General features: G+C 38.8%; 2 protein-coding genes across 16 annotated transcripts in view; both read right to left on the bottom strand.

Annotated features, from left to right (window-relative positions):
* The window catches only part of app (Palmitoyltransferase app), a 40081-nt gene extending 21445 nt beyond the window's left edge, over positions 1-18636 (bottom strand). For 2 of the 5 annotated variants that reach the window (XM_071695288.1, XM_071695289.1), the window contains exons 1-6: positions 13858-14663; positions 9543-9697; positions 9110-9270; positions 5832-5990; positions 3250-3387; positions 2462-2619 (exon numbers count right to left, since the gene is read on the bottom strand). In XM_071695288.1, coding sequence (XP_071551389.1) covers positions 2462-2619; positions 3250-3387; positions 5832-5990; positions 9110-9270; positions 9543-9697; positions 13858-14025 — 939 coding nt within the window. In that variant the 5' untranslated portion in view covers positions 14026-14663. Of the gene's footprint in view, positions 1-2461; positions 2620-3249; positions 3388-5831; positions 5991-9109; positions 9271-9542; positions 9698-13857; positions 14675-18428 lie in introns of those variants that run through there. The other 3 variants (XM_071695287.1, XM_071695284.1, XM_071695285.1) reach the window with 3 other exon arrangements.
* A 196-nt stretch (positions 18637-18832) lies between these two features.
* LOC139766519 (uncharacterized) overlaps positions 18833-24531 on the bottom strand; it is a 112081-nt gene continuing 106382 nt past the window's right edge. For all 11 annotated transcript variants that reach the window (XM_071695259.1, XM_071695258.1, XM_071695251.1 and 8 more), the window contains one exon: positions 18833-24195. In XM_071695259.1, the coding sequence (XP_071551360.1) occupies positions 24041-24195 (155 nt within the window). In that variant the 3' untranslated portion in view covers positions 18833-24040. The remainder of the gene's footprint in view (positions 24196-24531) is intronic.

Here is a 24531-nt window from a genome sequence, read left to right on the forward strand (position 1 = left end):
TTTTACTGGAGTAGAATCTCTGAGACTGTATAGTTTTGATGACCTACATAAACAATATCACTGGAGAATCTAAGCATTATCAAATGCATAATTACTCTCCAAAAAATTTCCTCTAGCATAAAAACATCCACTTCCAATGCCGCACAGTGGATAATATACATTCCCCCTCTGAAATCATTCTTACACATCTTCAACTATTGCCTAATATGTAAAAGTGAGTCAGAATTCCACACTTATAAAAAATGTTTCAAACTTTTTCACTTAAAACATTTAGTTGATTTGTCAGGTAAGACTATTGCCTCTTATTACACCATTTTATTTAGTAAATGCCTCCACTGTATCTAATCCCCAATCACTCCTGTGATATCATCATCTGAAGTACCCCTGGCCCTTAACACTTTTCTCTTTGCAAGTGTCCATGTCTTTTGAGATGTACTTCTCTTCATACGTCCCATCTCACAGCTGTTTACATTCTTGGCCAAACTATCACCTGCCATACACTTTAAATGACCATAACATCCTAAAAGACTCATTCAAACACTCTCCTAATTTCTTCACAAAACACACCCTTATATCTTGAATATTTACTATATGAATCTCCCTAACTTGTGTGTGTAGGATGATGTAAACCTCATTTCTACTGCTTTTATTTTTCACCAATCCTGACCTACATAAACATGGGCTTTACATCCACATATTAACACATATTCACTTTCAGAGTCCTCCTCCTTTATGCATCATCAGAGTAGCCCAACATTCTATTCAACCTCCCTCTCTAATTAGGCTAATAACAGAGCATTATCTGCTTACAGCAACTATGGCAACTCCTACTTTGTTTTCCAATCATTAATGCAACTATCACTCCACCTCTTCTCATATCATGTAATGCCCCATCCACATAAACATACATCATATAATCATCTGTAAAAACACTACATAACATCAGAAAACTCTACATACTCCTCCATTTTTTCAACCCACTCACTCTCACAAACACACACACACACACACACACACACACACACACAACTAAAAGCTCTTAACTGCATTCAAACATCTCCCATGCAAACTACACAGAATTATAATTTCCCAATTTTTTTTTTAACTTACCTTATGATATACTATTCCTAAATTAATGAATGCACCACACATGTTCTGTAACTTTCTCCACTACTTCTCTAAGTGCATAAATCTAGATGTGTAGACACATCCTCTTCCCTTCCTAAGAAGGCTTACGAATCCTTTTCATATGATCTTACGCTATCATACACCATATCAAATAAGCTCAGGAGGTATATTCCTCTGTAATTCTCACGAACATCTTTACTCCTTTTTCCATTATGTCCAGTAATCATGATTTAGAAGAGGGTAGAGTGAGGTATGACCTGATCACAGCCTTTAAGTTTTTAAACCAAAAAATGTAGGAAGAGAGCAAGCAGAGGACACAGCACAAAATTAAGCTGGAAATTTGTTAAAGATATAAAGAAGTAGTTTTAAAGTATAAACTGGTAGATGATTGGAATAAAATGACTGAAGACATGATTGCTGCAGACAGCACATAGATTTAAAAAGTTGTATGATAGTAGAGGAAGTTCAAGAGACTGGCTGACAAGTTTAAAACTCTCTCCCCATACCCCTATTAAGTACAAATATGTAATTATATAACTTTTTCCATTCTTCCATGCACATTTTGCTGACCTACTCCATAGCAGTTTCTCTTCCGATCTCATCTATCTCAGTCACCTCTCAATTCATATACCTATTTTTTCCATTCTCTTAAGAATTTTACTTCTCTGACCTCCTCCTGTCATGTCTTCCTACCCCTAATACCTATTTCTCTCCCTCCTCACCTCTATAGCTACTGTTCCAACAGAAAAGTGTCCTTCACCCTCACCTCCAATCAATCATAATACTCTAACTCTTACAAAACTCCATCCCTTGTCATTAGCATTCTTTCAGAGTTGTTTAATGCACCCGTGTTCCTTTCACATACCTCTCTTCTATTTATTTCTAATACTTTCCAAACTACTATGTTTACAACCATATTCTCAATTATTTTTTGCATTAAGACCTTATTTGCTTCCCTTTTATTCACAAACCTCTCAACCCTCTCCTAGACCACACATCATGTAAACATTGCCAACCATTTTCCTTCTTACAAGAAACAGATCAATCATGCTCCTGTCTGTCCTATCTTTCCTATAACTACTCTACGTGTATTCATAAATATGTTTAAAGTATAAATCTAAAATACTTATGCTTACTGATGAACACAATCCATATATTCATTAAATAGTTATTTACACTACGGACCCCCCAAAAATATTTATCACTCCCTCCACTCTGTCTCCATTCTCCTAACCCAGAGTCTGATAAATTCTAAAAGCAATCCTATTCCATATGCTCAACAAAATGCTAATTGTTTCATTATCTCTTCTGCAGTGTACTTATTAGTACTTACATCCTCATTTGTAGTTTGATTTGATGTTGTGAGGTAGGTGTGGAATCCTGCCAGTCCCAGGATGGACCACACAGAAAAGAAGCAAATGACACCCTCAATGACAGAAGCAGGATTATTCTGCACAGCAACCATGAATGTTCCACCCTTCTTATTCATGACTGCAAGAGAATAAAACACATACTGTATACAATATAACTGTCAGAGCTAACTCAAAGACTATTCTGAAAATTTTCAAATAATACAAAAGTTTGTGCTTTAAAGTAAATCAAAGGTACAAAAAGAAGCCAGAACTACTCTTAGAAGAGTAAATGAGCATCAGTTTTGTGAAACCCCATAAAAGTCTGACTTTTCTTATCACAAAGAACTTCATGCAGGAATTATAAACTTAATATTAAAGATCATAATAAAAAAAGGCTAAAAAGGCAGCTAACATACGTTTTAAACAGGATATCATAAGTTAAGAAATGGAATATTACTCTTTAAAATATGGGAAGTTCTAATAATATTATGTATCATGGAAAGGTCTGTGGGGCCTGGATGTGGACTGGGAGCTGTGGTTTTGGTGCATTACACACGACAGCTAGAGTGTTTCCCGCAGTAAGGTAGCGCCAAAAACAGACAAAGAATAAATGCAAATTAGATTTCTTACTATAAATCACAACCCATACCTGGGGTAAATAAGGATAGATATACAAACATCGCAGCCTCACATGACATATCATGAAAATCAGGTTAAGGGGAATCTAAATATTTCTCATACATCTAACAAAATACAGCAATTTACTTACATATGATGAGATGTGCAATAACACATGAGAAGATGAATACACAGAGAAAGGCGAGAGATATAATGAAGAGGTAAAAATATCGGTAATTCCTTCTTCCAACACAATTTCCAACCCATGGACAATGATGGTCAAATCGCTCTGCAAGGACAGAATTACATTCTTAAATCTACTCCTTCAATAATCTAATTTGAATGTTTCACTTATCACACTACTCTTTAAAACTCAAAAAGAACAGAATAATTCAAGACATGATATCAATAATACTTACAGCCTTGGTTACACATCAGACAATTAAACATAATTTTTTAGTTATTTGTATATATTGTTTCTGCCTTCTTCAGGTGATAGTTTCCATTACTCAAAATAGCCTTTTCCATAAACTCTACCATAATCAGCTCAAATGTAGCAATCAGATAAAGAAGACTGCTTATGACACAAAATCCAATCAAACTATGTTGAAAGCCACCTTAACCTTTTCACATCTCAAGATGTATAAGTTTGCCTGAACATCTCAAGGTATACAGTACATGTTTTGAAACCTCCATCCACAATTTCATGGTTTACATGTTTTGAAACCTCCATCCCCAATTAACCTCCATCCACAATTTCATGGTTAAGTTCTTAGCAAAGTGAGGAAAAAGGGTGTATATAATTGCCAAATTCTGACCAAGGATATACCTGTTCTGTCAGCCAATAGATGTGAAAAAGGAAAGTAAAATGCAGTTTGTGTAGATGATGCCCTACAACCATAAATTTCATAGTGCTGATATATATAAAACATCTGTATATATGTTACTGATTAAGTATGTTTATAGAGGAAATAATCATCCTATCAACATGTAAGAATATCATGTTTTTCAAAAAAGTGTGGAGGCACTTCAACAATTATCTAAAACACTGGTGATGCAGTAGCTTGTCTGTGAATATTATAATGTTAGATTTACTTCAAAACTATTTATCTCATTTAGTGAAGGAAGTAATGTGTAGAGAGGATAAAACATTGAGTTATGCAGCAATTAAAAATTTTTAGATGTTAAAGGGCTAATAATCCAAATATATTTACAATGAAGTGAGTAATGGCATTACTTAATCAGTTTTAAAAACTTCCTACTATCTCTCATCAAAACTTCCGTACACTTTTTAAGGCTTTCTGCATTCAAGGAAGAACAGTAGAAAAAAAGCTCTTCATATCAAATCTGGCTATCATCTACATATGTTCAACTGTTATAAAGTCCCAGTACAGTAAACGTTCTATCTAACAGTTCCACAACTGGCAGACTTCGGAAGCAATGGACCAAGTTTGCCAATGCCATTTTGTGTCTGTACAATCAAAATAGGCTCACATTGTCTCAATTCTTCGTGAATCTTGCAGACTAGCTTTTGGTCAATGCATGTATTGTTGACATGTGGCGTACCCACGTGCCCCCACCTGACCCTTGACCTACACAGTTTGTTTAAAGAAATTCATAAAGAAGCACTGCTATTCTCTTGTGTGTAATTTCGTGACCTGTTATAGAGAGAGTTTCCCCCTCCTTAAATATGCTGTGTTTCTAACAGCCATCTTGGGTCTTATGGGTGGAGACAAAAAATTGTCTAAATCTGACTTTAAATCAGAAAACACAACTTATCTGGTGTGTCTTCAGCCCATGTGTATAACAAGGTGCTAAGAGGGGGGAAGTGTTTCAGATATAAGAGCATGCAGTATAAACTAAATTCAATTTCATTCTCTAACATCTGTGCCACCTAAGTCCCACTGAAAGTTTCAATGATCTACATGCCTTTCTACTCTTACCACACTAATATACGAGTCTCTGATACCTTTCACGATCACAAACAGCCTCAATAGTAAATAATGATCTGTTCCTGTTTGATTTCCTTATAATCTTTCACCCTATATACATCTTAAATTCCCCCCAAGGATACCTTTTCCAGGGGCAACTGCAACTCCAAGGCTGTGCTACACTCAGCAGCAGGAACAGGGTGGACTACTTTGAAGCATGTTCTTTGACAAGATTCTACGACAGTCTATCAACTGATGACAGTAGTCTGACCAAAGGTGACTTTTAACTTACAGAGTAACCTCAAGCAGGCAGAATCCAGCAATCACTATGTATATATATACATATTTTCAAGGGAAAAAATATTTATAAAAGAACCTTAACAATAACCAAATTAATAAATAAAAGAAAAGGCTGATGATGCAAAAATAAGCTGACAGCAACAGTACACCACATGTCAAACTGTGACATGACCCAAAGGAACTGCAAGCTCTGTATCTCCACTAGGAGTGGGTCAATGGAATCAAACTCACAATAGTTGATGATTGGCCAAGGGCAACCCTTACTCACAAGCAAGTGGCTACAAAGATTCTGAAGTCATTCATAATGGGAGAGTGAAGGTAATGCCTCTTTGCCAGACATGGATTTTAAATGAACCTGACCCATATATATATCCAGGGAATACATCTCATGCCTCTGGGACAGACCATAAGGAGAGATAATACATAAAAATATCAAATTAAGGGAAGCAGGAGTATACATGATACTTCCTCTTGGGAAAAAAATAAAGACTCATAAACTTACCAACACAATTATCGCAGATTGAACAATGAGACGCTCTGGGTGGTCGAAATATTTTGCAAGTAAAACAGTATTTAAGTTTCACTGTTACACCATTCACGGTGATTTCTTTAGTGCGAGGTGGAGGGCGGAGTCTGGGACCATTACCAGAGGTGGGCACCTCTGTTAGGAAGAAACATATTAAAAAGAAGTGATGATAACTAGCTATGTTGCACTTGTACACAAATAATTCTATCATGGGCAAATATGATAAACAAAAAAGCTATGCAAATTATCTACACTAAGCAAGAACTGACAAAAGCTTGTTTAAGCACTTTAAGCTAAGCTAGAACTGATAAAAGCTTGTTTTAGTATTCAACACTGGTATTCATCCAATGTTTGAGCTACAACAAAGGAAAAATAATGAAAAAGCTAGATCTTACAACATACAAATACCGTTAAGAATGATTGTCTTCTCTTCCTCTATAGTTGGTATAATCATGCCCAACAATTTCTCATCCATAAGAAGGTAAGTTGGGCACAAAAGTTGAAAGGGCAATTGGCTATGACTGGAAAGATTAACTTTTGCAACAAGATAATAAATATAAAAACATTTTTCTTTCCCTGTCCACAAGAGCAGCTGGATCCCAAAATGGCAGACTTAAACAACACCAAATCAGCATCCACATCCCCAAACCAACCAACATATAGAGGCAAACCAAAGTTAACAAAACAACTTTTGTTATCCCCCACCCCAATCTGCCCTAGAGCCAGCCACCCATTAGACTGCATATTTAATTATCATGGTGGGAAAGTGATTAAGAAAACCACTGAACCTTAAGTAAAGAGTTAGAATCAATTTTGATAATCTAAACCAATTGTCTGTACTAACAAGTGTTTGATGAATGCAGGCTAATTTCATGGAGAGACAGGTTCATATATAAGGTGTCTACATGTCTGAGGTGGATGAAAGCTAGAGTGGAACTGAAAGCCTTCCACCTTAGTAATAATTCTCCTACTATCATCTCTCTTCCATCCCAGTGATGTTTGGGCCCTCTCCATGTTTTAAAGATATTTTCTGACCACTGCTCTCATGAGCTGTCTGCATGTGACCCAGCCATAAGACAAGGTTCTGCTTTCCAGTGTCTCTGTATGGAGACCAACTTCACGGGAAATGACCACTTCAATACACTATCTCATTTCCTTGAAGAGTGAAGGTGTGATATTCTCATCCTTCTTTAGTCTTTCCTTCTTCCTATAATTTCAAACTTTAAGAATCAGTTCTACAAATACATGAGGAGCTATCATTCATTTCCTCTACACTTTTTTCTCAAGGGAATTTTATTTATACCATTTACCTACAATGGCCATGACTAAGACGGGTTTGCCCATGCCAAGTCAGCATCAATGCAACTCATTATCTGAATGGAATAACCATTTACAAGCCAGGAAAACAAACTATGTACTTAACTTTAATCTTTAGTAAAGGTGTGGTTCAATGAAACAACTCAGTGGATGTCAAAATAAGAACATATCAGTCTTTGAACAAATAGCCTCAGTAACATAAAAAAAATTCTTATCTAATACTCTAATTCAGTAACTAAAAAGAAAGTTCGTAACTAATACACACACTGAATTAACCCAGTATTTACAATCAATACTAATCAGTGTCTGTCTGTGCTGTATACAAAGAATGAATCTATCTATCTATATCTCTGATGCCTGTACCCTTTGGGAACTCTCTAAAGGGGGTAGCCATGGCAAAAGAGTCTCCAAAAATGTTGAACTCCAGTGCCACATCTTAGCCTTTAGTGCCTCACTCTCAAACAGCCACCAGCAGTGGGCAACTCTAGTGCAGTGTTTTCAGAGGCTCCAACCTAATGTTCCGGGCAACTAATTCAACCTTACGTGCCTTCCTAATATTCCTGCATTTATGTTACAACCTACTAATTCTAACTAATGCTCCTACCTACTACTTCTACCTAATGCTTCTATGTAAATTTTCTGTCTAATATTCCTAGCTACTACTTCTATCTACTGCTTCTTCCACTTTGTCAAAAGGTAGTGCCAGCGCAAAGTGCTCACCAAAGGAAAATCTACAGTTGTGAAGAATAAGTTGTCTGAGTTAAGTGTTGTCAAGTGTTATTTGTGACAAGGAGAGATTATGTTTCTGAAAAAAATACCAACAGTCCACATGTGGGTGAGGCAGAAAGAAAAGACAGCTACCTGGGTCAAAGGAATGCAACTTGACAACAACTGAAGTACTGGCTCGCTTAGCACCCATCACTAACCCTCCAAATACCCAGGCAGGTAGAATCACAACCAAATAACTATTTATTGTTGGAACTACCACACCTTCAAAAATACCAATTTTTGCCTTTCCAGAAGTAAAGATAAATATTTACATATTTCCTTAAATCCCCTCTCAAATCCCCTATGATATCTTTATTTGTAGGATCTTCCTTGTACACCTTGAATTCTAAGCTTGTTTACCAAGGGATTACCCCATTGGGTTGAGGCTCTAAAGCAAAAGCCATCCACAGGAGGAACATACAGAACAAACCAGAGCAAACTCTGCTCTGGACAATTTATGTTTGGTTTCTGTCTAGACTCCAAAAGAATCATGAAGATGTGGTGTGAACTGAGAAGGTAATCAAGGAGGCCACAGTGCTTTCATACAGTTGTTGTTAGCCTGTAGGCACATAGTTACAAACAACTGTACGATCCAAGAGGAAACAAGCAATAACCAACATATGACACTTACTACTATGTTTAAATAGCTAGGCTCTGAAGTAAACATCAAGCAAACACATTCCAGAATGCATGTAAAGATGATCTCGGTCATGCATTCAATGTGAGAACTGATGTCAGGGTGGGTGGATCAATGATATCAATCCAGAGGAGGTAGGTTACTGGCTGACAGTTCCTGATTCATTCAAGCAAAAGTATTTTAACTGATGGGGAATCGACTAAAAAGCATGAACAAAAGAGAGCTTATACACCAATTTGTAGGGGGTTCAAAGCGATTCAAAACCTAATAATCCCAGAGATTATCTCAATTGCTCATGGGACACCATAGAAGAGAAATTATGGTTGCACTTTTAAGATTTAAGAAAGATATAAGAAAAAATCATACAAAGGAGAGAAAACCTCGAGGAGGTGTTACATATGATACATATGTAAATAAGCTTTGTTAACATGATCATGACTATTTTTCTGCAACTTAATATAATTACAGTATATGCAAAAGCACAGAAAAGCAGAGTACCAAATCAATGCATCTCAATCTTGCAGGAACTTACCAATCTGTTTTTCAGTATAGATGGCTTCATCAGCAGTGGCTCTTGGGATTATTCCTGGGTCAGTGAACGAGGTGTGGAAGAGTGAAGACATGACGAATATGAACAAGAGACCACCAAACGCTGGGATAGCTGGTGTCAAGTTAACCGCCAAGAAGGGACAGCTGTTGGTGATTTTTACACCATGAAAGGTTAACAGCATGGATTATATCAATAACATGAAAAGTAAAACTATGCTCAATGACAACAGAAGTATTTTCTCATCAATCATTGTATCAGTCTCAGTAAATTTTTCATTTATTTCACTTAATATATAAAGCAATGATAGGAAATTTCCACTTACAACATATTTTCCAAACATATAGGTGCTCCAGAAAAATCTTTAATTCAGATATTGCATTTCTACAGGAAAATGTAACAAGCTCATCATACTTACTCAAAAACAAAGAACAGGACATTTGTGACAACAATAAGCCCGACAGTGAAGTAAAAGATGCCAGTCTGCTGCGCCATTATTATGCGACCATCACAACAAAACTTGTTGCGACCTGGAAAAATCTGCCATTTGCGCTTCACACTTGCCATCTTCACCTGTTTAAATAAATATCTTTTTACAGTTTTCACTAAGACATCAATTTACCAATCTTGTTTACAATGGAGGGGAAAAACAAAACGCATTCTTATAACCAAACCCTCCAACAACAAAAATCTCCTTATATTAGACATTTGCAGTAAGTCAAACTATGAACAGTAAAGGTACCACTGCACATGAGTGTATCTAGCTGCAATGCATTAAGGATGGTCTACAATCAACTTATGTGAACATCTTACAACTAACAGGGAATCTCACTCAGCATCAGTCTTCTTGCTCCAAAAAGAAAAATTTTTTTCCTGCTCCAACGCAGATTACAGTCTCAAGCTGACTCCAACCATTTTGCCAAACCATGGATTATACTAAACCATTTTACATATTTACACACATTGTTTCACAATTAGGAGTTGAGGGCACATTCATCATCTCTCAACTACTAATGAAAGCTGGTGACATAATTCAACTTCAACTATAAATCATTAGTGTGCATTTGCTCGTCATCTCTCAACTACTAATGAAAGCTGGTGACATAATTTAACCTCAACCCTAAACCATAAGTGTGCATTTGCCCAAAGTCCCAAACAACCATCAACAAAAAGCACTTCTCCGTCAGATACTCCAACTGCAGTCAATGGTACCACCTGTGCTGCACTTCACTGTTACTCATAAAAGACTATTCAGCACACTGGACATGCAACAACAACTCAGGGGGTAACTACCAAAACCCCATCATCCACAGAAAGAAACACCCAACAAAACTAAAACAAAAGGTGCCCAAGCTCACTATTCACGAACAAAACCTACTACTCCATACAACTCCAGAGACATACTAATCCTGCAACCCAAAGATAAAGGCAACAGAAATACACATGTAGAAATACCCTACTCCAAATACACAACACGGATATACAACTCATCCAAGAAACCAGGCACTCATCCAAATTCATCCTCCAACTTTTCTATAAATGCACAAAATCAACAGAAGACATGAGAAAAAGGAAAAAGAGCATTCAAAACATGTCCACAAAACAACATAATTCTCCAACACCAATGACAACCAAATAGCTCACAGACTATGACACACTAAAACTACAATCAATAAGAACAAAACCTCACAGTGCTAACAACAGAATCAAAATGCCTCAGTCACCCATAGATCATCATAAGGGGTGCGCCTACATTCACTTGACATGATGATGCTCATGTGTACCAACAATCATATGATACACAGGGCAACTTATGGATATACACTGACGAGGAAAGGTCATACAGGTATGTGTTTCTTGAAGGCAGAGGTAGAATTAGAATATAATCAAATCACTTGAAAAAAAAATATTGTTAACAGAATTGATAAAAATATCAAAAGTTTGGTTTAGGCTACTGCTTTACGTTCACCTTCAGGGAATCCATAACAATCATATAAATTGTAATGGTGAACTCAAATGGAAATTATTCCAATATACGCAGTTACAGACATTCACAGAGGAATCATAAGTATGAAGTCTCATTACATTTCACATGCTCACTCACTCTTACTCCACCATAGAATGCTAAATTATGAAAATTTTATCAGTTCCAGGAAAGGAAACAATTACTGTCATATCAGTGCTTATAATTTTGGGGATTAAATAATTTTCTCATTTCTTGATGTAAAGAAAGTTCTGCCTGTGTAAATAATATGAAATGAATACATGAGTGTGTAATGCATTGTGCACGTGGTCACAAACCATGCCTATAAGAAACTCTATGGCGCAAGTTGTGCTTATATGTGTATATACTCAGCAGCGTAAAATCATGCCTAAAAAGCTATCAAATTTTACCTGCCAACCCATCCATTCAACCAAAATATCATAAAGGAAAGTATAATGCAGTACTTTAATTCTGGGGGATTCTCTTTACAAATGTTTAGTATACACATATTTGTAGAGAAAACTTTTTGACCTTTTTTTCAACATATGGAAGGGAGAATAATTTCTCTGAATTGCTCAATTTAGTGGTTAGCTAAATTTAGACTGCCATGATTTTCCAAGTTGTGCTCATTCTTTTTATGTTCTATTTTTGCACTAATACTGTAACTCTTCTTGATTAACATTTATACAAGCACAGTTACTCCACATGACAAATTTACACATCAAGTTTTGTGGCTCTATTCCAAAGCTCATCTCTAAGGCTGGGTGTGGATGAGGTTGTTGTGCACAGGAGTTTCTTGCCATAGTCATGCATCCTCCAGTCATGCCATGACAGCACATTCTCATGAATTATCTAGGAAGGAAACTGAGTGGCTGTCAGTTTGATTCTGAGGTCTAGGGAGATGATAATGATCGGTCTTTGGATCACAGTTAGAGTGACTTTATGGACAAAGACCTTTCCAGCACTGAAATGTACCAGAATGAGGCAGAAGACTTTCTTGCACAGGTGGAAGCATTACTTCTAGCACCTCCCTAACCTGGTCAACAATACATCTGACTAGTGTGTCTAGTAATTTTACATTTTCATAATTTTGCTGTAATGGAATTATCAATGAATCACTCAGGATAACATGAAAAGATGCATTATATGACAAAACAAATAAAAACCAGTAAGTATGGAATTAAGGGGTCAATTAATCCTACCTTTTCCCTGATATGCATACCCCTTATCACTATCACCTTATCATGTTCAATAGGTCAAAATAAAATTTAATGACCCAATAAATCTCTGCAACATGCTGTATCCTCTAATACCACACTAGAATTCCAGAGAAAAAATGACTCAATATCCAAAGATAGTTTTGATGCGGTTAAACTGATAAATGACCTACATTTACCAACAAGTGAGCATCAGGCCAACTGCCCACAAACAGACCACGTGGCTGCTCATGACCCTAACCAACCACCCAAAAAGCAGCTACCTACATGATCCTCAGCAGTAAACGATAATAATATTAGTATATATCTACAGTAAATCTCAACCAGTACAAGAAGCTTGGTAAGGCTTACATAGGTTCCAGTGATTCTTCAAAAGTGAACACCTAATTTCACTTATCCAACCTAACAATATCCTTGATCTTCTTGATATTCAAAACCGTCACATTAATCAATATTACAGAATTAAGTACTGAACTATAATGCAAAATACTATATTGAACTGTTAAGTAAATCTTGACTGCTATGGAGGCTAGTGCAGATTTTCATGGGTTCTGTTATCTTTTTTACCTACTTTTCTATCAATAAGCTCCAGTTTCCTTGATATATCATCATCACTTTACCTAATATTGTTCTGCATTAAAGACAAAACTGATCAGCCCTCTGCAGGTATTTCTGAATAGTAATCACAACCCTGACATCCTTCACTCTATCTTTTCCCATTGAAACAGTTGCAGTATTATTTTAATACATTCTCTCTTATCAATATAATTTTCTTTTCCATAAGCAAACTGTATATTATAATACAACACTGGGAATTCATGCAGATATTAAATAAAAACTTGTTAGTAAAGTCAGATATCTGCTCTTTAGAAATGCACTTTGCGTAAGTTCCATATCATCGGCAAACTAAAAAAGAAAATGTAGGTCAGTGCACCAGTAGCCATTCAGCTCGTGTGTCAACATAACTATTGCCACTCAGGTCAAGAGTAGGTCAGTATATGAAGAGTAAAACAAAATGTAGGTACGTCAGCATACCCAAAGCCACTCCCAATATCATTTGATTCCTAAAATGGTAAAAAGGACGTATAAAATATTCTAAAATTTTCAATGTTTACACTGACAGTACATATTACTAAGTGTAGTTACATGGCACAAGGTTGCAAAATGGACAGAGCGTGCAACTGGGATACTCTTATAAGCCCCAACTACAACTCACTTTATCTATCACGATTTAAATGTGTGAAAAAATTCCAATCGTACTCTACAAAAATCCTCTCTACAAAAATACTAACTACTAAATGCGATAAATTATCTGAAGTCAAACTTTCTCCTGTACCTCAGTACCCTTCTCTCCACAGTAATTAGACAGACCTAACTTTTGCTTTTCCCTTCTACTACAATCCTAGAAAAACCACCCAGAAAGTTTCAAATCTGACCTCACCTTTCAAAGAGGTATTACACAAATCCATCACTCATACCTCACTGTTCCTAATCAAAGGTGGAGTGACACCTGGTGAGAGAGAGATGCTCACCTTCGTCTTGGGGTGGAGGTCCTTCGGGCTGGTGGCATCTAGGGTGTCTGATGAGGAGCTGGCGCTGGATTGGACACACTTGTTGTCCAGAAGGTGGTCGCTGGACTGGGTGGGTGATTGGGAGGGGGACTCGAGGGCCACGCGCTGGTATGAGCCCTCGTCCAGCATGAAGGCCGCGGGGTTGGGAGGGGGCAAGGTGGGACTGCGTCACCTGGGCAGGTGGTCGGCAGCGCCTCCGCCAGCAGTAGCAGCAGCAGCAACACTCGCGCCAGGACCCGACCTACACCACCCGACGCTCATCTTACCCCCGCCGCCCGCCACACACACCACACCACCAGGCACTGACACACCGATACACACGCCCACGGCACCAGAGATAGACACAGGAGGGAGTGAGGGCTCAGGCCAGGCGTGACATTCTCTTGTCAACCTGAGCTTTTCCTTCTGCAGGGTGTGTTCCCAGTCGTTGATTAAGTCAGGGTTACGCTCCAGACGCCCTCCCACCCACAACAACACACACCTCCATCACACACTCATATATACGAAATTTTTCTGTCTTTCCCCTCCGTTGGGCGTCCTATAATCTCCGAAAGGTCATTTCGACTGGATTGTATTACGCAAGGCATGACAAATGGCCTTGGGAGTAAGGCCAACGTCTGGTAGTGCCACCTGTTGGCCGCTCAGTTCAGCCATTTCGTAATCCGGAAATAGCGACCAAAGACCAGATAAACACCAAGAAAAAAATCTAAAATACTTATGATGTCTCGCTAATATTTCGACCGAACTCACAGCATTATACATTTCCTTCCTAAGTGCCCACCCATCAACGGCTGGATACGCAATATAAGATAAATGAGACTATATTATTTTACCCGAGTTCCCCCGCGCGCGAGAGGAGGCGAGTTACAGAGAACGACAGGTCACGCCAACATGTCCAGACTGCCAAAGAAACTTGACCCAGGTTAATGATGTGGGAACTACTGGGTCGCATGGGTGTCTAATTGCCCACCGTAATCAACGTCGATCTCTTTGTCCCTATCTCTCACAATCTCCATTTCCATCTATCTTTATTCAGAGCAATTCCCTCAATTTTTGTTTCAGTACCCCTACATGATTATGTCAGTCATTATGTATGTTATGTATGTCCACCACCACCACCACCACCGCTGCCCCTGTATTACCAGTTCAGCCAGGCATGTAAAACATTCCTAATTTTTATGTCAATCAAACAATTTCTAAAACGATGGTTCTAATGCCGGAAGTTTAACCCATAAACAAACAATTGTCTTATCACGTTTTCTGAAGAAAATCTGCTGAGTCGGCAGCGCCTCCGCCACATATATATACATATATATATATATATATATATATATATATATGTATATATATATATATACATATATATATATATGGTCGAGGTGGTGTGCAAAGTGAGAGGGTTAGGGAAAATGATTTGGTAAACAGAGAAGAGGTAGTAAAAGCTTTGCGGAAGATGAAAGCCGGCAAGGCAGCAGGTTTGGATGGTATTGCAGTGGAATTTATTAAAAAAGGGGGTGACTGTATTGTTGACTGGTTGGTAAGGTTATTTAATGTATGTATGACTCATGGTGAGGTGCCTGAGGATTGGCGGAATGCGTGCATAGTGCCATTGTACAAAGGCAAAGGGGATACGAGTGAGTGCTCAAATTACAGAGGTATAAGTTTGTTGAGTATTCCTGGTAAATTATATGGGAGGGTATTGATTGAGAGGGTGAAGGCATGTACAGAGCATCAGATTGGGGAAGAGCAGTGCGGTTTCAGAAGTGGTAGAGGATGTGTGGATCAGGTGTTTGCTTTGAAGAATGTATGTGAGAAATACTTAGAAAAGCAAATGGATTTGTATGTAGCATTTATGGATCTGGAGAAGGCATATGATAGAGTTGATAGAGATGCTCTGTGGAAGGTATTAAGAATATATGGTGTGGGAGGCAAGTTGTTAGAAGCAGTGAAAAGTTTTTATCGAGGATGTAAGGCATGTGTACGTGTAGGAAGAGAGGAAAGTGATTGGTTCTCAGTGAATGTAGGTTTGCGGCAGGGGTGTGTGATGTCTCCATGGTTGTTTAATTTGTTTATGGATGGGGTTGTTAGGGAGGTAAATGCAAGAGTCCTGGAAAGAGGGGCAAGTATGAAGTCTGTTGGGGATGAGAGAGCTTGGGAAGTGAGTCAGTTGTTGTTCGCTGATGATACAGCGCTGGTGGCTGATTCATGTGAGAAACTGCAGAAGCTGGTGACTGAGTTTGGTAAAGTGTGTGGAAGAAGAAAGTTAAGAGTAAATGTGAATAAGAGCAAGGTTATTAGGTACAGTAGGGTTGAGGGTCAAGTCAATTGGGAGGTGAGTTTGAATGGAGAAAAACTGGAGGAAGTGAAGTGTTTTAGATATCTGGGAGTGGATCTGTCAGCGGATGGAACCATGGAAGCGGAAGTGGATCATAGGGTGGGGGAGGGGGCGAAAATTTTGGGAGCCTTGAAAAATGTGTGGAAGTCGAGAACATTATCTCGGAAAGCAAAAATGGGTATGTTTGAAGGAATAGTGGTTCCAACAATGTTGTATGGTTGCGAGGCGTGGGCTATGGATAGAGTTGTGCGCAGGAGGATGGATGTGCTGGAAATGAGATGTTTGAGGACAATGTGTGGTGTGAGGTGGTTTGATCGAGTAAGTAACGTAAGGGTAAGAGAGATGTGTGGAAATAAAAAGAGCGTGGTTGAGAGAGCAGAAGAGGGTGTTTTGAAATGGTTTGGGCACATGGAGAGAATGAGTGAGGAAAGATTGACCAAGAGGATATATGTGTCGGAGGTGGAGGGAACGAGGAGAAGAGGGAGACCAAATTGGAGGTGGAAAGATGGAGTGAAAAAGATTTTGTGTGATCGGGGCCTGAACATGCAGGAGGGTGAAAGGAGGGCAAGGAATAGAGTGAATTGGAGCGATGTGGTATACAGGGGTTGACGTGCTGTCAGTGGATTGAATCAAGGCATGTGAAGCGTCTGGGGTAAACCATGGAAAGCTGTGTAGGTATGTATATTTGCGTGTGTGGACGTGAGTATGTACATGTGTATGGGGGGGGGGGGTTGGGCCATTTCTCTCGTCTGTTTCCTTGCGCTACCTCGCAAACGCGGGAGACAGCGACAAAGTATAAAAAAAAAAAAAAAAAAAAAAAAATATATATATATATATATATATATATATATATATATATATATATATATATATATATATATATATATATATATATATATATATATATATATTCATTCGCAGTTTCCTGCGTTGGCAATGTAGCTCCAAGAACAGGTGAAGGAGTGGCATCAGTCGCTCACATCTATTTTCTAGCTATAATGCACCAGAACCAAGTGCCCCTACACCCAACCAATAGACTCTACAGTCCTTTCCATGATTTCCCAAGGCCGCTTCATATGCCGTAGCTCAGTCCACTCACGTCGCTCCGAGTATACCACATCGCTCCAATTCACTTCATCCCCTTCTACCTGTTCTGTCCACTTTTGACACATGTATCCTCTTTGTCAAACTCTCTTCACTTATTCTCTCCATATGTCCAAATTATTTCTGCTCACCCTTTTCAACTCTCAACCATACTCCTTATCATCACATCTCTCTCTTAACTTTATATTACTGACTTGATTAATCTTCCTCACATCACATATTCACGTACTGTTGTCAAATATTTTATTTCCAGCACATTCACCCTCCTCCATGCCTAGTATCCCTCACACACACACACACACACACACCACTAGGACTACCTCACCTTCAAGCATGCCCAGTCTCGCTCTTCTAGATACTGATCTCTCTTTCACACTTTATTAAAAGCTCCCAGAAGCTGCACACTACCCAGGACTGACGTCCATCATCGCCGTATATCGACGGTGTTGGGAGTTTTGACCATATGTTTCATAAAAGAGATTAACACATGAGCGCAGCATGGCTCTCAAAATCACCTGGACGGCGATATAATTAACGAAGAGAAATTGTAGGCCACTCCTTGGCCGATATTGTTTTAGTATGGATATTAATAATGAGACCGAAATAAGGAAAAAAGAATATATATATATATATATATATATATATATATATATATATATATATATATATATATATATATATATATATATATATATATATATAATTTATGTACTCTAGGTTAAACTACTCCATGTCTAACGTCTACAGTTTTGCTTTCCTAGGTTTTGTTTGGTTTCACATGCTTATGAAAATTATTGTATCATATTTTCTCTGAACTTCAAAAGTATCTTTACTCAGTAAGGTTCACATGACCATGGCAAGATGAGGGAGGATAGGGGTACACTTACTGAATGTGGAAGTCATTTTCCCCTTTCATGTTCCTCACTTCCAAAAATCAGATCAGTTGCCATACAACGTTATAAAAGAAACTTACCATCTGTCGCCATACACAGGTCACTTCAAGATCTTTCTTTATATATTTACCTCTGATGAATTACCCTGGTGGAGGTAGAGTGAAGGGAGGCGTCAGGGTTCACTTCCCTATTATACTCACCAGGATGGCTTCGCTGGCCTCCTCAGTCATACCCGCATCGAAAATGGCTTCTGTGAAGGTTTGGGAGTGGGACACCTTCCAACTGTTGCAACTAGTAACGCAAACTACGTTGCAGTAATGGTGTAGTGCAGCTGGATGTTAACAGTCACCAGTGTCACACACACACCCACCGAAGCAGTACAGGTGACTGACTGACGGCAGCACAGTGCATGATCTCCAAGATGGCAGGAACACACTTCTTCCCGTCTCTTTTATCTAGATTCCTATAGTGGAGAGCACCGTAGAATACCTCATGGACCTCCACAGTCACTATGAAGATAACTTTAACCAAAGACACGATGTATATTTACTAGACGAGCGAGCCGTGGCCTCTCAGACTCCTTTACTGATTAGAAACTATTTTTTTTTTTTTCCATTTGCGTTGGAGCCCGCCGTAGTCTAGGCAATAATGTACACTGCAGGTCTGTCCTTTTCTGTTCCAACACACTGTAATTTTCCTTCCTGCGCATCGTGGGCGCCTATTTACCTCAGTTCACAGTGTTGAGAACCATGATCTCATAAGTCAAGCAGAGGGACCGGAGATTTTCACCCCGTTAAGCATAAAGGGTCATATAGTGTGACACTGGACTAAGAGTTTGACAAGAGTTTATGGAGATATTGTATCCTCGAGTAGGCTCTGCCCAACACCCTGTAGTTCTCTTGTGCAGATCGACAGTCGTCCTGTCCTAACACTGCCTGAACACAAACGTAACTCACAGCGGTACACAACTGATAACAAATGATAGGAGACGCTAATCATAGAGGCACCCCCATCATTTGAGTTTTCTCATTTTCTCTTAACTCTTGCAGTGTTCGTAGTGGGATTATAATAGGTGAAAATTCCATATTAACATATCACGGGACATTATTGACAACCGATTATGCATGTGTTGTTTTGCATCATATACGCCTGTACGCCAAACACCATCTGATATTTGACCAGTTCTTGGGGCGCGACTTGACCATCTATAGTTGAGGGAATTTAACCTTCTGTAGGTGAGAGTTCTTGTTCTATAGACGAGAGGTCCTTTCCTGTAGTCGCGAGGACTTGTCTCTATGAGGGTGAGAGGACCTGACTGTAGATGAGAGGACCTAACACTGTGTAGGCAATTGTACTTTTCTTATAGCCGAGAGGACCTGCACTTATGTAGTTGAGAGGTCTTGACCCTCTGTAGGCCAGAAGACTTGTCCCTCTACAGGCAAGAGGTCCTGTCACTCTGTAAGCTGTAGGACCTTGACCCTCTGTAGGACAAAGACCCTGACTCCTTTGTAGGCAAGAGGACCTGTCCTATGTAGGTGAGAGATCCCGACTTTCTGGGCCAGAGGACATGTCCCTTTGTCAGCAAGAGGTCCTGAAACCCTGTAGGCCAGAGGATCTGTCCTATATGCAAGAGGTCCTTTTCCTCAGTAGGGAAGAGATCCTGTCCCTCTGTAAGCCAGAGGTCCTAACCCTTTGGAAGACAGACGTCTGACTCTGTAGGTGACAGGAACTGTCCCTCTGTAGGCAAGAGGACCTGTCCCTATTTAGTTGAGACGACCTGTGCCCTCTGTAGGCAAGAGGAGCTGTCCTATATGGGAAAGGACCTGATCTTCTATAGGTGAGAGGACTTCCCTGCTGCAGGTTAGGCCTGACCTTTTGTAGGTAAGAGAACCTGACCTTCTGTAGGTGAGAGAACCTGACCTGTATGGGCAGTTGAACCACCCTATACCATACTTTGTTCAAACTCACAGGAATAAGCTCCCCCTGAACTAAGTGACCAAGACAGCCAAACTGCTTGCTGAGACTAAAAGCATTAATGAATGCAAACATAGCTGAAAGTGAACAAGAAAAAGTGCCAGGAGTCATATCTTTAGCTACCACTCCTGGATCTGAAGGTAACCTTCGGTATCACTCTCCTAAGAAGGAAGGCAACCTTCAGTATCACTGTCATAAAAAAAGGTCCAGTTCTTTCCATGTGATACAGTAACCACCCTTAGCTTCACCAATGAGGGATCTTGATAATTACTTTTTCTATTCCTTCAGTTTGAGTTTTGATGAATGAGGAAATCTCTTCCCCATTTACACTGAAGTGCGCTTTTTTTTTTTTTTATTAATGGACTGCAAAAAAGTCACAAATAATTGTCACCATTACACAATCTAGGAAATCTCCCTTACCCAAAAGAGGTAGCCAAGCCCTGGATAGATGATTGTGTAATGAAGATGGCCTTTGACCTGACTTATAAGGCCTTTAGAGTGTATTTAGATTTATTAAGGAAGTAGTGATGAGTTTGACAGTGTTTTCCCCCCTAATTACCATGATTGTGAGTGGTAGTTTTGAGGAAGATGTACTGCATTCGCTTACAAATGCAATATGGATGTTATCACCTCCGTTGCATAAAAAAAGATGGATAAAAATGTCATTTATGATCGTGATTATGGACCACATATTGATATCTGAAGATATTGTAACCTTAATTGAGTGTTTTGTTTACTTAATGAAGGCATGTAATATTATATGTTTGTAATACTGTATAGGTAAACATATTCTCTTCAAAGCATTAATGAACATATAATGAAATTATTCACTGGAAACTTATGCTCCCAGTTGGCAATAATCTTGAATTTCCTGGATGAAGGATTATAGTTTATGATTTGTACTGATATGCAGCATTCTACCTGTATTTATTAATGCCATGTGCCTTGTGAGACTGTGTTACATATCGCATCGTGTGAGGTCATGCCCAAAAGGTAATATTCAAAGACTTGTTTATTTGGGATGTTGAATATCCATTTATTGTCTTTAAACACCAGAGCCACGTGAGCCTGTGGCGTTCAGTAGAATGTTTATGTCAAAGTTTCTGTACAGAAAACTAGGTCAACAGAGTAACACCAGATTTTTATGGACAGCACATGAGAACAATTGTTGCAGGATATATTTTATTGATGAGCACATCAGAACAGCTGTCCCATGATATATCCTATAAACAACAGTACATCAGAACAGCTGTTCCAGGATATATCTCATATCAGCATTTTAGAACAACTGTCCACAATACTTCAGACAACAGAGTATATGCAAGACATCAGAACAACTTTTCCATAATATATCGTGGACAACACACTGGAACAATACCATCCACATGGCCAGCTGAGGTACATAAATATCACTTGAAAACAGCTACACATCTATTTTGAGCTATAGTTTAAGCTTAAAAATCCAAAGATACTGGTAATCAAAATCTTATGGAGTCTCAATACCTCACTGATGTAGGCCATTGTTTGCTGGAATGGGAATGTATAAGATTTTTGTGGTTTGTGAGTGTTTCAGCTGTTTACACTTAAGCATTTGTTGATTAAGGCTGCCAACTTATGCTAAAATCCTACACTTACTGTTATCAACATAGAGGGAAGCTCTTGTTTTGAGTGACACTGGTTTTATCCCTTTGTCAGGCTTAGCAGATTTGCCTCACCTGTTTATCTTGTTAGACAATACTTCCAGGAGTGGCAAGTACGTGTACTACCAGCTGATGATAAAGACATATATTTGTTTTGAGCTTATACAATGGCATGATTTGTGTTGTCATGACAGTACGATGTGATATGAGCTTACAACAAAATGGCTTTTTGTGAGCTGTGATGTCATCCGTTAAGATTGTGACATACCAAAGAAAATTGTTCTATGAACTTTAGACACACTGAGCAAAGGATGATCTTGTGCCAAAGTTAATTGTTATGAGCATTAACATGACAAGTTGAGTTGGTGATTGTAAAATGTGTTGTGAGCAGATGATAGGAAAGTGTGTTGTAAGCTGATGACTAAGTAAAGAATTTTTGTCATACTTTTGCAACAAAAGTTTCTCGAGCTTACTACAGTACAAAGACGTGTTTTTAGCTGGTAACAAAGCAAAGTTTGTTAAGATTTGGTGAACTAGCAAAGTTTGTTGTGAGTTGATGATACAGAAAAAAGTTATCTAATGAGGTTACAACTTTATAATGTTGTATGTACTTGTGACACAGTTAGATGTTCTCTGGGATTCTAGCACAGCAAGACATGACCTTGCCATACATACATGTCACAAGCTCACAACATTTGATGGAGCAGTTTTGACACTGTACCATCACCATCTTGTCTCCAGCAGTGCAGACATTATTCTTAATTACAACTTTGGTAAACTGATGTACGACTAGCTCTCGTGAGGCATCATGAATAATAATGAAAATATCTTTTGTTGCCATAAATTTGTTTTCCCCTTCTATATGATTATAATCTCATTTCACTTCTTTCTACATTTCTGTTGCACTGACTAGGAACACCTTTGCTTATGCATTATGACTGAATATTTCACATTTAGACCTCTAGGCTCACATAAAACTGTTTCTGTACAAACCAGCGCACAGTATCATCAAATGAGGTTTAGCTTTCCTCTTTTAAAACTCACAAGAAACTGTCCTTTGTTCTCTTGAAGAACTCATGTAACACAACAGTACTTAGTGAGGCACAATTGTTTGTATCACTTAGTGAAATATGAATCTTTAAGACTATAAAAATAGTTCCAGTTTACAGCACTGACTGAAAAATTACACTTCTGCAGAGCTGAAAGAGAGTTCCTGATCACTCGCTTCACTTAGTTCATTTGCATATTGAGGTAATGAAGACAGATTATTCTTTTTATTTTCATAATTATCATACTTGCAGGATTTAGTTATCAAGAGTGAGTTACCCTCATCTATGCAGCAACTTGCAATCTTAGTACATAGGAGGAGTAATTTACAAAATATCCGTGCATACTTTATAAGGCTAGTATATCATGCATGGACTTCAATATCTAATCTCTGCAGCTGTTTGTGAGTCAAGAGAAACTTTATGGAATCCTCTTAACCTCTGATGTAGCTCACATGACTGAACTAGGTAAAAGGAAAAGGAATGCACTCCCTCTCTACTACTTGCATTGCTTGCAGCCCTTGAGTACAAAGTCAATGCCAATAGCCTTCACATCTTATTTACATTCTTCAGATCATGCCAGCTGCCATCCACACCACATTAACAGATCCACAGATCATGCTGACAGCCTTGACATTATCGTAAAAGCTCCACAGATCCTGTTGATGTCCATCAGAGTGCATAACAGCTCAGAGACCATGTTGATGTCCTTAAGAGTGCATAGCAGTTCCTTAGATGATCTTGTTTACAGCCTCTGTAAATTTGGTGACAAGTCCCCTATACTTTGGTGCAAGTTCCTCAAGTTTGATAGGAAGTCTTTTGGATCACATCAGAAGGTTATCTGACTGCCCAGCCTGGGCCCTTAAGGTGTGATGACAGACTGCCCTGCCAATCCCCTCTGATTACAATAACCCCATGAGTTGAGTTGACAGGCTCTTAGTCTGTATTACTAGATCCTTAGGCTCCACATCTAAGCCCTAAGACTGCATCATCAGGTACAGTAAATACTCTGACAGGTATTTTGACTGCAATAACAGGTACTTGACTGCACTTATTGGTACTTTTAACTGCACAGTCAGGCTCTTTGACACTGACAGAGCCATCAACTGCACTGAATGGGCCTCAGACTACTTTGGCAGTGATGAGAGACTATCAGATCTTGCCGAGCCTGTGGAGAGACCAGGATCTGAAGAGTGAGCGTCGTCTGGAGGACTGAGGAGGTTGGCCACCATGGCTGGCTCGAAGGTGGAGGTTTGCACCACCTTGGAGGCTCACCCATGTCTCCACACTTCCCTCTGCACCAGGCTCTGGAAGTAAGGAGGAAAGAGTGAGTCCTAAAGCCTGCACAGGTCATACCAGGTCATCCTTGCTCTTCAAGGCTCATCCTAGATTGTCAGTGGTTTTCAAAATCATCAAAGGCAAGTAAAAGCTTCTTGTTACTTTTCATTGACAAGCATAGCTATGATATCCTGTAAACATTTCCATAAACTATCACGGTTAGGGTCATCAAAGGTCTTCAAACATCAAATAATACTGTCATTGCAGCTCATACTGTAGGTTACAAAGGACCATTATAGGTCATGCAAGGCCATTCAAATGACTAAGATCATTATTAAAAGGTACTACAAAAGTCATCATTAGAC

Source organism: Panulirus ornatus, chromosome 58, assembly GCF_036320965.1.
Source record: "Panulirus ornatus isolate Po-2019 chromosome 58, ASM3632096v1, whole genome shotgun sequence".
NCBI classification, from domain to species: domain Eukaryota; kingdom Metazoa; phylum Arthropoda; class Malacostraca; order Decapoda; family Palinuridae; genus Panulirus; species Panulirus ornatus.